Here is a 12,833-nt window from a genome sequence, read left to right as displayed (position 1 = left end):
GCTAAAGTTTGAGGATTTGTTTAATGCATGGCCATGGGCAGTCAATGGGCCCCATTATGAGCATGCGGGTCCGGTAGCAACGGTGCCGGTAAGCCTACCAGCACCGTTGTTACCGGACCGGCACACTCCAAGTCTGCAGGCGCTTGCCGTCCGGCCAGCCAGGTCTGCCGTGGCGGGCGGGACGGCACCCGCCTGCAGACTTTCCGGGAAGCACCGGCACCGTTATTAACGGTGTTGGTGCTCCAGTCATCCCCATGGGGATTAACATTTGTCCAGCGCCTGACTTCCAGGAAAACCGGGTGCATAATCCCCTAGTGTTTCCGTGGAGCCAGGCGCCGAAAGAATGCACGAGTCCGGCGGCAGCATGCCGGTTTTACCGGCACGGCTACCACTGGACTCGTAATGAGGACTAATGTGTGTTCCTCCTCAGATGTCATCTCACTCCTACCTGTAATCCAATGCAATAGTTTTGGCTTATAGGTTGTGTTCAAGCGCCACCTAATGGCTCAAACTAAAAAGGCAGCATACTTTCTAGATCCAACCATATTGGCTGTGGCACACACTCCCAACCTTCCTGTATAGAAAATACACCAGTGTTCACTGTAGACCAGATGCATGTCCAGTGCTAGTGTGCCACCTTAATTCTACAAACCTTGTTATACAAAGGGACTGGTGTATGGGCACATGTAAGGAATGCATGGTATCAAATTAAGACAGACACAAATGATCACAGTTCAACAGTGTTTATTAAACTGTAAAATGGGTGAGATAAGCACCTAATATAAACCTAAATCTAAGATGGCAGCAAGCTACGACTATCAAATAATAATAACACAGTCCTAGTGGAGTCTAGTCAAATAAACAGGGCCTATGCTAAAAAGAAACAATTGCCAATCCTTGCCGCTATGCTACAAAATAGTGCAGGATAATGTTCACAAGAAAAAAAAGAAGTGTTCACAAAATGATAAATCAGGATGTTATGGCCAGGTCTCCCTTCCCCACATTTTTAGCACGGGACAAGGCGGGACTCTCAAGCACAGCACACTCCTGGGCCTCTCCAGCACAAGGTTACAGTTGATTTTCTCAATATCGGGACCTTCTGTGTCCAAGTATCTTTCATACAATGTCTCTTGCTTCTGAGGGCCTGATTTCTCATAAACAACAAAACAAAAGTTCCTTCCATCTATCTTCACATCAGACTACTCTTCACCCTTGAATCCCCCTCACCCGGGCTCCTATCCTTCTCTCAACGTTAGCCTCCCTCAGTCGGGCTCAGACCAACCATTCACTGTGGACGTCCCCCCGTTGGGTTCACATTTGCCTCCACAACATACCAAAGACTTGTGCAACATGCCAAGGACATTCGGTTGTACAAATGGTTTGGCTTGGTCCTTGTATGACCACCTCGACACCTCACGCCGACCTCCGCTAGGGCCTCATTCAACAACAACAACCAAAGTCTTACGACTGTACAAGGGGGTTTGCTTCACTCTCGTATGACCACTTCGATTTCACAGTTCAACACATTCTCCTTGTTCAGGAGTGGGGCATTCGGCAGAGTCCTCCATCAGACCACTCTACCAATTTTGCTTACAAAAGGCCTTTGTGCCTTTGTCTTCTTTCTTCATACAATGTTACTCTTCACAAACTTGAGCCCAACACGGTCTGATCTATTATCAGCTCTTTCCAACTCACCGGCTGCCATCTCCTACCTTTGGAGTCAAGGACGGTACCACGATGGCAACCACTTCTCCCCGCCCTGGTTATCAGAGCGGGAGGGTTCCATGTACCGTTGACATCCTTCGCGCCATTCGCCAGCTGCAGTTCCCAGTCTTACATCTCCCTTCCCAGAGGCTCTGCGGGTCTGGGTTGAAAAGGGCAAAGGTAATTGCCTCCTCGTCCTTTCAGGTCTCTCTGCCTTTCTCCTCCGTTTGGACTGCCGTCCTGGTATAGCTGCTTCCTCATGCATTTGGCCTTGCTCGGAGTTTGCTTTCATGCTCTGCCTTTTATCTCTATGGGGAAAGGGAATGGAAGTTGTGTGTCTGTACTTCTCAGCAATTTCCTGAATCAGTCCATCGTCTTTTATGGTAATCGGTCTGTGAAAAAGTGTTTGTGTCAAGAAAGGGTGCGGTTGAGTTTCTAGATATCGCAAGTGTTTCTAGTCGCGACTTACTAGGCCTTGTGTCATTCAGATCATACAAGTGTGACAGTGCAAAATTGCAGGGGGAAGAGAGAGGTGGGGGTGCCAGGCAGCAGGAAGGGGAAAGTGTAATCAGGGCAGCAATGCTCTGAGTGAGTGCAGCCAGGGCAGTGCGGCTCTGGGTAAGTGCAAGGAGGCAGGCGGCTGAAGAAGTTACAATTAAAACCCATAAGTGATAGGTAGGCCCGGAGGCAGTGCAGGGGAGACTGATCATGGAGGAGCCTGGTACCCAGTGAGACCCTGGGGGTAGCCAAGCAATCACTCGGCGCAGCAGGCAGGTAGATCAGCAGGGGAGAGAGCTAGAGAAAGCAGAGGAGAAAAGGAAGGACTTGAGCAGCTTCTGGAACTTCAGGTGGTACGGTTCAAGTTTAAGAGGGGCAGGGTCAGACAGTTGGAGGTAGCTGAGTGAAGTGCTTGAGAAGGAAGGTATTTTGGAAGAGAGAGTTTGAAGCAGTGCGGGCCCTGGCCCCAGAAAGCCCTGTGGGTGATGCAGAGGGTCTGGAACTTGATCCTTGCAGCCACCGGGAGGCAGTGGAGAGATTTTAGGGCTCGAGAGATATGGTCCCTGGGCTTGAGGCAAAGGATAAGTCTTGCAGTCCTGTTCTGGATTAGTTGCGGAGAGTAGAGGAAGGCAGTTTGAGAAAGAGGCTGTTGCAGTAGTCCAGCCTAGAGAGAACCAGGCCTCTGGACACAGTGAGCTTCTGGGGGAAAGTAAGAAAAGGAAGAATACCTCTGAGGAGGTGTAGCTGGTAGTGGGCTTTCTTGGCAAGATCTATGATGTGAGGAGAGAAGGAGTGTGTGGAATCGAAGATTACACCAACGTTTTTGTCTCACATGAAGGCGTAGGAAGAGGGCCCAGGTTGGACGGCCAGAGTGAGAGAGGGAAAGCGGGAGCAAGGGTCCCAATGAGAAGGATCTCCGTCTTACTGGCATTAAGGCAGAGATCATTGGTGGTGCACAAATCCTGAATAGCGGATAGACCGTCAGGAATGAGCGAGAGAGGAGAGGAGGCTGAGGAGAGCCTGAAAGAGACCGGTGTGGCATTCGCTTAACACTGAAAGTTAGATGAGAAGGTAGAGATCAGGTGGGCAAAAGGGACCAGGTAGACATGGAAGAGCCAGGGTGAGAGGATAGACCCCTGGGGAACACCACATGGAGAGAGAGGTGGTGGAGTGAGAGGGCCCAAGATGGACCCAGGAGGTGATCACTGAAAAGCAGGTTAATGGGCCTCTGTGATCATTTCTTTTGTAAGCATCTTTCTCGAGTGTTGCTTCTCAGGATTTGCTTTTAGAATAATTAGATTTTTGTATTATATGGATTGTCTTTACTATAATTTCTGGGAAATAATAACTTGTTCTAAATTTATTTTTTCATTGACTTTTGGCCCGTTTTATATTTTCCCTTCTATTTTTTTCTTGTTTGATGTTTGGGACAAACCCATCCCACCGCCTCTTCCCATGGCTCCCTCAAACCCAGCTATTTTCATTTTTTGAAACTCACTCATGACAAAGGGAAAGAAGTTTTTGAGAAAAGTTTGTAAGTAAAAAAAAAAGAAAATACAAGCATAATGTTTCTAGAGAGGCAATACATGAAAGTAACGTTCAAATGTTGCGGCTCATGGTAAGGCCCCCTCCTGACCTATTGTAGGATGAGAGGTACACATTTCAAGTTACTGGCTACTAGCCAGGCATAAAATTCACTTGCCCGCTCATTTTTCCACATGCATCCGGCATGCCATTTCTTGCTCACTAAGAGTAAAATCCATTTTTGACGCCTTATTAATACTTGGAGGTTCATACCAAATAACATTCATATAAAATATTATGATTTGATAGTTGGTTTCTAGCTGGAGCGGCAGCAAGTAGCTTTTCGTTGCTCTCTTTTTAAGGACAGCGACAACACATGTGTAGTGTATTCCGCAGCCTATCTTTAGCTACTAAATTGCAGTTTTTAATGTATGTATGAACGCATTTAATGAATGTTCCCTTTTGTGTTCACAGATGTTCTTAAAGTGCATCTGCGCGTTTCGCTTGATGAAAAGAGCCGTGTATACTGCGGCACTGATTACAGTGAGAGTGAAAATACAGTCTGTGCTCTGGGCATCCGCAGGCGAATGACATGGGGAGAATTTTCCAGAACGGTGAGCCAGGCGCTTCTGCGTCATTTCCATGAAGTCGCGGCTGATGAGTGGGGCACAGAAGAAGACTGGATTGCTGAGGACAAAGCCGACTCCATCATTGGGCTGACCATGGACAGCGTAGCGTCAGTCAAGCTAGGTAACCTACCACTTCCATGTCAACCGTACCTTTCAGCAGTGCACAGAGCGAGACTCGTTAGCCTATTGGCAAAGACAGTTGGCCTCCCCATACGCAGATCCGCCAGAGTGCCAAGAGATCATGCAGGTAGCAACAGTGCGCCTTATAAGAACCTTTACATAACACACAAACAACTGACTCATGGATGCATTCAACTCCTGGGCCGTCGCCATTAGAATCCTGAACCAGAAAAGAGAGGCCAAATAGTTCACCCACCCACTAATGGGGCAGAAAATCCTGGTTTCATGTGATTTCACTGCAGGCCATTTTTGTCAAAGCATGGTTTCTTGGGTCTGACTTTGACACTGCGGTAAAACACTTGTGTGGGTCCGCTGTGCCCACTTTTATTATGTGCCCTGCCCTCCCTCCACCACCCAACTCTCTCATGCCATGCAGGGAACACTGTGCAGCGCCCGGGCTTATCCGAGGCAATCCCCTTCCAACGTCCTCATCCCACACAATCCACAGCTCCTTTCTCATAAACCCCTCCGCTCCCCCACCCCTAACCTAATGTACAACACTTACCCATCTGTACCCTTTTCCTCTTAATACACGCTCAAGCAAGCATGGCACTTCACTACAAACTCACCATTTTCCATTCAGGCCCCCCTGTCCAGACCTAATACAGCACTGAACTCTAGCACGGAATTCGTTCAAGCCAAGACAAAATGGGTCTCTATGCTTTCCCCCTTAAGATGCACATGTATCCCTATTGTTCGTTTCGCATGCAGGCGTGATGCCGGTTACACCAACGCCCTACCTCCACATGTTAAACCTATCTGCTAATGCTTCCTGCTCGGTGTGTATCTGATCCAAAACCTAACCCGAACCAGGGCACAGTTGTATCCCCTCTGCTCTCTCTCTGTGCGCCTCATCTGCAAAGCTGCTTAGCCTCCCATGGGCCCACACGCATTCAAAATTGGCAACTGGCATATCCAACCTCATGCTGCCCTGTAGCCATGCACCGTGCAAACTGCTGCATTAGTTTGTTGACAGAGACTATTTAAGAATGGACATGTGTGCCACTCTTATCCATTTGATCGTGCAATGTCTTGTTGTCGCCTATGTAATCAAAGCCCACATTTGTTAAAAAGGCACAACAGTCTGCGATGTAAACACTTCGCCAAATGAGGGAAATACTTAAGCACTTTCACGGATCCTTGGCACACAGTTGTATCAATTGGACAAGGCCCTCCGCACTATGGCACACAACTCATGTACAATGCCTCACCACAACACCTACTCTCCTATGGGATCACAACTTAAATAGCAATGTGCATGGTCAAGCACCACACCACAATGCCACAATGCACATTTCTTCCTTCAACACTGTCATGCTAGCAGTCCCTGTAGCAGGGTTAGACCTCTCTGCTGCTGCAATGTTATGAAAGTAATAATGCAGTATATTGCTGGTGCCAGTCTAACCTTAGCTTGAAATTGTTCAAATGGCAGCCCATAGAGTACAATTACTTTTTTCTGCCATCATGCCAGGAAATTGGCCCGACAAAGTGACAGAAATAGCACATATTAAGAGGCTGGTCCATCTAAGGATTAATCTTAGACAGCAGTCACGCTGTTTTGCAGGCACAAGTTAACTTTTAATTGCTGTGTAACTCCCTCTCCACTAGGGGAATTTCAATTTTGAGTATTTGGTCAAAGACATTTCCTTAGCATTAACTTGGTAATGTCATGTTCTTGAAACTCCCTAATAAGCTGTGTCCACAATATATTGTCTGCAGAAATGTAACTCCAAGGATGCTGGTCTATTATTAAATCCTCTTATCAAGGTCTATGAACAAGAGGGCTTTATAAATCTTGTATAGAACCTCTGAAAGGAGGTGGGGATTATAGGCTTCGTTATGTCTTCCCCTCCTTCATCAAACCGTCAGAATTGTCCTTCCCTTGGTATCAACCCTTTGAGGGCACCTCTTGCCATTGATGAATGCCCAGCTTGAGACACAGATCTTAAGAGTCCAGTGGTGGTCATGGCTTTGGGAGCGGGTGGATGAGATATCATGTAAAGAGTTCACATTGTATTTGACGTTATGATGTTGGGGCATGGAAGGGGTTCCTATTTGGATATATTTAGCCGACAACAATTGCTTATTTTGGCCAGACCATAAAACATACATGCATACATATGTATGTATTTATGTATAAATTTGTTTTATGGCTTGGCCGAACTGGACTATTGTTGTTGGATGTATAGTCTTTTTTCGTTTTCTGTGTTTAACGCTTTCACTGCCACGTCATCAATGCTTTCCTATGGAAATCGCAACAGGCATAGATATCCCTTAAATTGAGTCAAATATCAGAGCTGCAGCCCTAGATAAAATACTTCTGTATAAACATAAGACATGAGGTACAGATGTTCTACTGCTCCTGACATTGCCTGTCTCCGATGTATCTGTTTTGTAGGCAACGTTTCGTGGACTCCAGGTCAGATCTTCACCAATTCACCTTGGGAGATTTTAAAGAACAGCAGTGCTGAGCATATAACTGTTGAGTTACTGGGTAAGGGTCTTCACTGAGAATGATTCGAGTAGAGCAACGTTGTGTCGGAATCCAGCCGTTGGGGATTTATTTTCTCTCATTTGTTAAATGCTTCAGGGTTCCTTGTTTTCTGGCAGTGTCATGCAATCCTTTTCATGATTTTATCTGTGAAGGAAAAAAGACCTAGAATGGGTTTTCTTGAAAGACGATAATCATGGCATTGCAGGCGTGATGTGCCGCGGAGCGACACTAATCTTCCACGGTGGTGATTATCTCCACAGACACCCACTGCGCGCAGTGCCATAGAGAATGTCAATGTTCTAGGCTGAGGGCGGGAATCGCAGAAAATAAAATTAGCTGCTAAGAATGTGAAAGTCATTACAGCTGAGCTGCCAGTGCACAGAGTCCTACAGATTTCATGCACTGTTTGGGTGACGCAGACATGGAAAAACCTACATTTATTTTTTGGTTAGACATTTAGGCTGACATTTAACTCATGCATTGTATGTTTCTAGGTCCAGAAGACGGCTGCCTGCACAATGTGGCCTATGCATCGATGATCCCTCTGCAAACGCTGCAGAATTGTCTTCGGTTGGTGAGTTTCCACTTACAGTGCATTATGCTGCAGACCGGTCTGGCAGAATGAGCCGCGTGTCCTCTTATGCACTATGCAAGGGCTGTTCTGTTTATTCTAAAACCACTAGGTCACATGGTGCTCCTCTGGCCTTGAGTTTTCCATTACTTCCCCTGTCAATAAACATTTGTAACTCTTGACAATTACTCTTGTTTTGCAAAAATATTCAAAATTGGAAGAGAAGGTGTGTAGATCAGAATGTGTCTCTTTTTCTTGGGATGCCTTTTGGCAGTGTGAGACATATAGAAACTCTATATTCAGACTTACTTATAGTTATAAGGAGCACAGTACAAACACAGAACACCTACTATTGTGGGTGAAACTGAAACACTAGTTTGTCCCAAATGGGTTTCTAGTTAGATAACAGTGAACCCCCAGAATGTCTTCAACTGGCTTGACTGGTCCCCGTCTGCCTTTTTGTAGAGGAAAGACTACCTTGTACCCTTGAAACCTGACGTGTTTGTGGCCTTAAGGGACAAGATTGGATGGGGAGTGCTGAGCAGTGGCACAAAGACCAGCACTTCAGCAGAGAAAAGTTAGCACTCTGACCCGCTACAAAACAGTTCAGAGAAGTGTGGCGGCTGTTAATGGGTGGTGGAAAGTATACAAAGTAATCAGATGCCAACCAGAGTGTAGGACAAGAGACCAGACTGATTGTATGATTGTTCTGCATTGGATCTCAGACTCATCTGGCCATCTCTTTGGTGGCCTCCAAGGTCTATCGGCCTTACAAAATGCATACGTCTAGATGCCAGAGTGTGGCAACAAAGAGTTAAAGACAAACAGGACTATCACGTTGTTCAGGATCTACACCGTGAACCGGTGCGGAGGAACCTAAAAGGGTTAAATAGGCACAGCAGAGGCATGAACACAAGACCTTCATGGAAAGGAAGAAGGGACTACACATAGCATAACTAACTTGCATGAAAGCCACATTTTCTAGTTTAGGCTCTAGCACAAGAAATTACACCAAGTGACCTAGCAAGACAACACTTGATATGAACACGGTGTTGCTACAATCAACAACGGAGGACATCATAGCAGGACATCATAGCAGCAATTGTACGTTTGTATGAAAATCTAAGATTTGCACCAGGGAATCCCTTTAATCAACGGTAAATAATTGATATGTTGGAGGCCATTCACCAGACAAGCCTATCTGTTATCGGCTGACATTTTTGTAACGTTCTACCACTCGGAAGATACGTTATTGGCTTTGTTACCAAAAAATAGTAATGAGGCATGACTGGGAATTGTAAGAACGTTTTGCTTGATTACTTTATGCCCCTCCCCTTTTGCATAGACAGTTGTGGTATCTTAAGCAGGGTAGAGCTTGGCATTCGTGTCTGCGACATTCTAATGCAGTAAATGTATATGGGATTTCTAAGGTCCAAGCCGCCCTGTCAAGAAGACGAGTGGAGTCAACAACAGACACAGATATGGAGGAAATGAAGATGTATTGAAAGATGTTACAAAATTAGCCAAATTAAATAAATGCCCCGCAATCACATCCCCATTTTCCTTGATAAGTCAGCATAGGAATTCTGCACAGTGGTTTCTCTTGGGCCTAAATATTTTTACCAAGACCCAGGATAGAATCTCCTTAGACAACTCTCATGGTTCTGTCACCCTCCTCCCTTGCCTCCCTGCCCTCTAATCAATCCAAATAACTTTATTCGGCCATCAGTCCAACAAAGTACATCTTACCGCAAGGTACATCCTGCCACAAAACATTTGCTTGATTTTCCACATTACATCATTTGGTGTACATGAAATTGAACTTAAACAACAACCCAAAATGGGACAAAAGAAATAAAAATAAGGTAAAATTAAGCCCCCAAATAGCACTAGTCAGAATACCACAGGCAATTCTCAGTTGACTTTGGCCCCAAAGGTGTAAGGTTTGCACCGGATAAAACATGAACATTTAGTGTGGTTTCAGGAAAGTCAACACTTCCTAAAAGGGGGTGCTGGCTGGTTACGATCCCACTATTGGCGGTTCAAACATGCTACACAGTTCATCCCAGGACGCCCTTGGCCACTCTCTGATCCCAAAATACTTTATTCAGAAGAGCGTCCCTTGGCTCTAGCCTATTGGGTTGCAATTTGGGTACCCCATGTAAGAACACTGTAGCTTTACTTGGCTTCCCATCCGCGTATCCCACTGTCTCTCTCCTCCTATGACACTGGCTATGAGCTCTAATCACTTTCTCAATTTGGTCCTGGGTTCCCGATATATTGTGTTCATGGAACTCCAAGGTTGGCGGTACCCCGGTACTGGGGGGCTTGCTAAGACCCTTAGGTGTTATATGCCGCAATCGATGCTCAACTATGGGCTGCGTTGCATGCCCAAGGGCATTAGACGGTCCAGGGGCCATTGCCGGGGCATGGGTCGTGGTTGCATTCACAGATGTTGGGTCAGGGCAGGCGTCCCTCTCTTCAAGAAACAAGGAGCCCAGTTCCACCAATTTGGTAGGGCATTCTGGGGGTAGATATCAGGGGCCCTTAGCACCAGCAGAATGATGGGGACTCCCCCTGGGAAGCCCCTCCTCCTTTCCCTGGGCGGCTATCAACTCCAGTATCCGTTTTTTGATAACTTGCAGTTCTATAGACACCTGTTCACAGCTTCATCCCCGAACGGGATGCTCCTCCTTCAAAAGTAGATCTGCCGAGGGTTGGGTGCCCGGTGCGGTTCACTTGGGGGCCCTAAATGGGGTTAAGCGGAGAAAAGAATTGGTCCATGAGAATGTAGATGGAATGGTCTCACTCCGGGTACTGCAGGTGAAGCTGGGAGAGTACTTGTCTTCAAGTGCAACCTCAGTCACAGTCTCCATGTTCACTAAATCCAAAGGGATCCAGGGGTGCATTGGAAAGGAGGACAGAGAGGTGTGGTAACCGGCCCAAGTGGAGGGTCCTAGCAGGTGCTGTCAAAGGGGGGCGTAGGAAGCCGATTCTCCATCTCGAGGTTGGGCAAATCCAGCAAACAGGGGTGGGCCAATGCAAGCACCGTAGGAGTCAAGAGGGAAGCTGAGGTGAAGGCAGGGGAGTCTTAATCTGAGTGGACATTGGCTGGGGGAGCTGTGTTTAATGTCTGAACTGGTAAACCTCTTTGGGCAGGGGATAGGTACCCCCAGAAAAGTTGAAGATGCTGCTGGGCTTTTCCCTCTTAGCAGCAGCACATTCGCCCTCAGGAATCAGTGGGCAAGCCCATCGAATTCTTTTCAGCGCCAGGGACCTATGCTTAGGCTTAAGCTCCAATTGGTCTTGCGGCACAGACGGAAAAGTGTGCTGGTTACAGAGAGGGAGTGGCAGATGAAAAACAAAGGGCACCTCGGGGGGATGAGGCAATGAGATCAGTGGCCACAGCTATCGTTGCCATGGTGGGGCAGGTAAGCAAAATAACAGTCAGCAGAACAGTCAAACAGCCCAAGTGAATGTAGGCAACAGGCATAGATAGTCAAAGACGGTCGATGAGCAACAGCAGGCCAGCAGGGCAATACCAGGTGGAAACTTCGGTGGCCCTCCTCCCCTGATCGCACTCCTCACCTCCACTCGGCACCTCTGTGCTTGAAACTTCTTCCCCGGAAAATGGGTAGGTGGCGGTCCCCTTCAATCGCTGAAGTGTTGGATCACTGGGTCGCTGCATGGTGCTGTTTTATTTTATTTATTACATTTGTTATACGGCCAGACTCTGAGGTATCACGGCATAGTTACAGACAGTGTCAAATACAATCTTAGAACATAATAAGGCAATAACAGAGATAATACAGTAATCATTTTCTAGCGGTTATATGCAATGGCATGGGTTAGGTTCTGTAATCATGTCAAAATGTATTAAAAACCCAGGTTTTTAGTGACTTTTTAAATGATGGGAAGGACGTTTCCATCTTGATATTAATAGGAAGGGTATTCCAGTGTATTCTCTGCGGGATGCTACTCATTGCAATCACTCACCCCCCTCAGGTGCCGAACATCCAGCGGCAGCCAAACACCTGCGCACTTGAACCCACAGGCTTTCACCCTGGCTGGCGGGCCGTCCTGGTGTTATCAGCAGTGAGGGGCGTGGTCAGCAGTGGATCCATGTACGGAAGCCGTCCTTGAACGTGCAGCTTTCTAATATGGGGTGGGCTAAATTGGAAAAATGGAATGCAACAACGGGCTGCCTTCACGTTGGGGGTTAAAACAGCAAATCTCTGAATTTAACCAGGTCTCTGGGTTCAAATTTTGTTCTGGGTTTCATAGTTCCTTAATCCAGGCTTCCATTCCCAACATAGCCACACTTCTCAGTCACTCACAGTCTTAGGGGTTTGAGTGTCCCCACACTTGTTTCTTATTTCTTCCTTTTGTAGATTCAAGTCCTCTACTTGTCGCCTTCTGGGAAGATCTCTCACTGGAGTGTCCAGGCCTGCATGTTTGCACGCTATGCCTGGCTAATAGGCAGAAGTTAGGCCTGGTTTTGAACAGGATAAGCCTCAAAGCTTTCATCAGGGGGCTGGCCAGTTTAATTTCTCTACAGGTTGGGTCAAAGTGCCAGTTCCTCCTCCCTGTCTTCCTGGATCTAGCACTCAACATGTCATCCTTGTCTACCTCCTTGAAGAGTTGCAACCGTCTGGTATCTAACCAGTCCTTTCCTGCTCCTCCTCCTCCTTTCTCTGTCAGTCCTGCCTCGATGGCACTGCACCACATCCTCGTATCTCCACCTCTCCTTAACTCACTACCTTCAAACTTAGGACGTGACAGCTCCTCTCTTACTTCTCTATGCTCTTCTCCTACAACCTCCTTTTTAACTCACTTTTCTTTCTCTCATCCAATGGGCCTCAATTGGGCAGAGTGGCAAAAATGTGGCGGTAACCCTATTTCTCTTGCATTACCACTCCGTCGAATTCTGGATTTGGGCGGAAACTTTGAGATTTCCGCCCTTTTCGGCGCTATTACTGCCAGCAATATTTAAAAATGGCCAATTACTGCCTTACCACTACCTGGAATCCGGCACTAATAGCGCCGGAACGAGTAGCGGTAACACTAATAGCGTTGGCAGTATCTCGGTAAAGCGAGGATACCCCCAAGGCTATGATGAGGCCCAATGTCACTTCTCATCTCCTCCCGAATATATACTTATTATCCTCCTTGATGTTACCACCAACCTTTGCTATGCTCCTTCCTCAGCTCTCCCTCCAGCTGCCTCACTTCT

The 12,833-nt window shown here is 46.9% G+C and overlaps 1 protein-coding gene across 1 annotated transcript in view; it reads left to right on the top strand.

Moving 5' to 3' along the window:
• Positions 1-12,833, top strand: part of CTTNBP2 (cortactin binding protein 2) — a 592,842-nt gene that overhangs the window by 415,975 nt on the left and 164,034 nt on the right. The window contains exons 10-12 of the mRNA XM_069627945.1: positions 4,201-4,476; positions 6,934-7,029; positions 7,524-7,603. Coding sequence (XP_069484046.1) covers positions 4,201-4,476; positions 6,934-7,029; positions 7,524-7,603 — 452 coding nt within the window. The remainder of the gene's footprint in view (positions 1-4,200; positions 4,477-6,933; positions 7,030-7,523; positions 7,604-12,833) is intronic.

The sequence above is a fragment of the Ambystoma mexicanum genome, chromosome 12, assembly GCF_040938575.1.
Source record: "Ambystoma mexicanum isolate Mex_15411 chromosome 12, UKY_AmexF1_1, whole genome shotgun sequence".
NCBI lineage: Eukaryota > Metazoa > Chordata > Amphibia > Caudata > Ambystomatidae > Ambystoma > Ambystoma mexicanum.
Note: the sequence above shows the minus strand (reverse complement) of the source record. Positions and strands in the feature narration are given on the sequence as shown.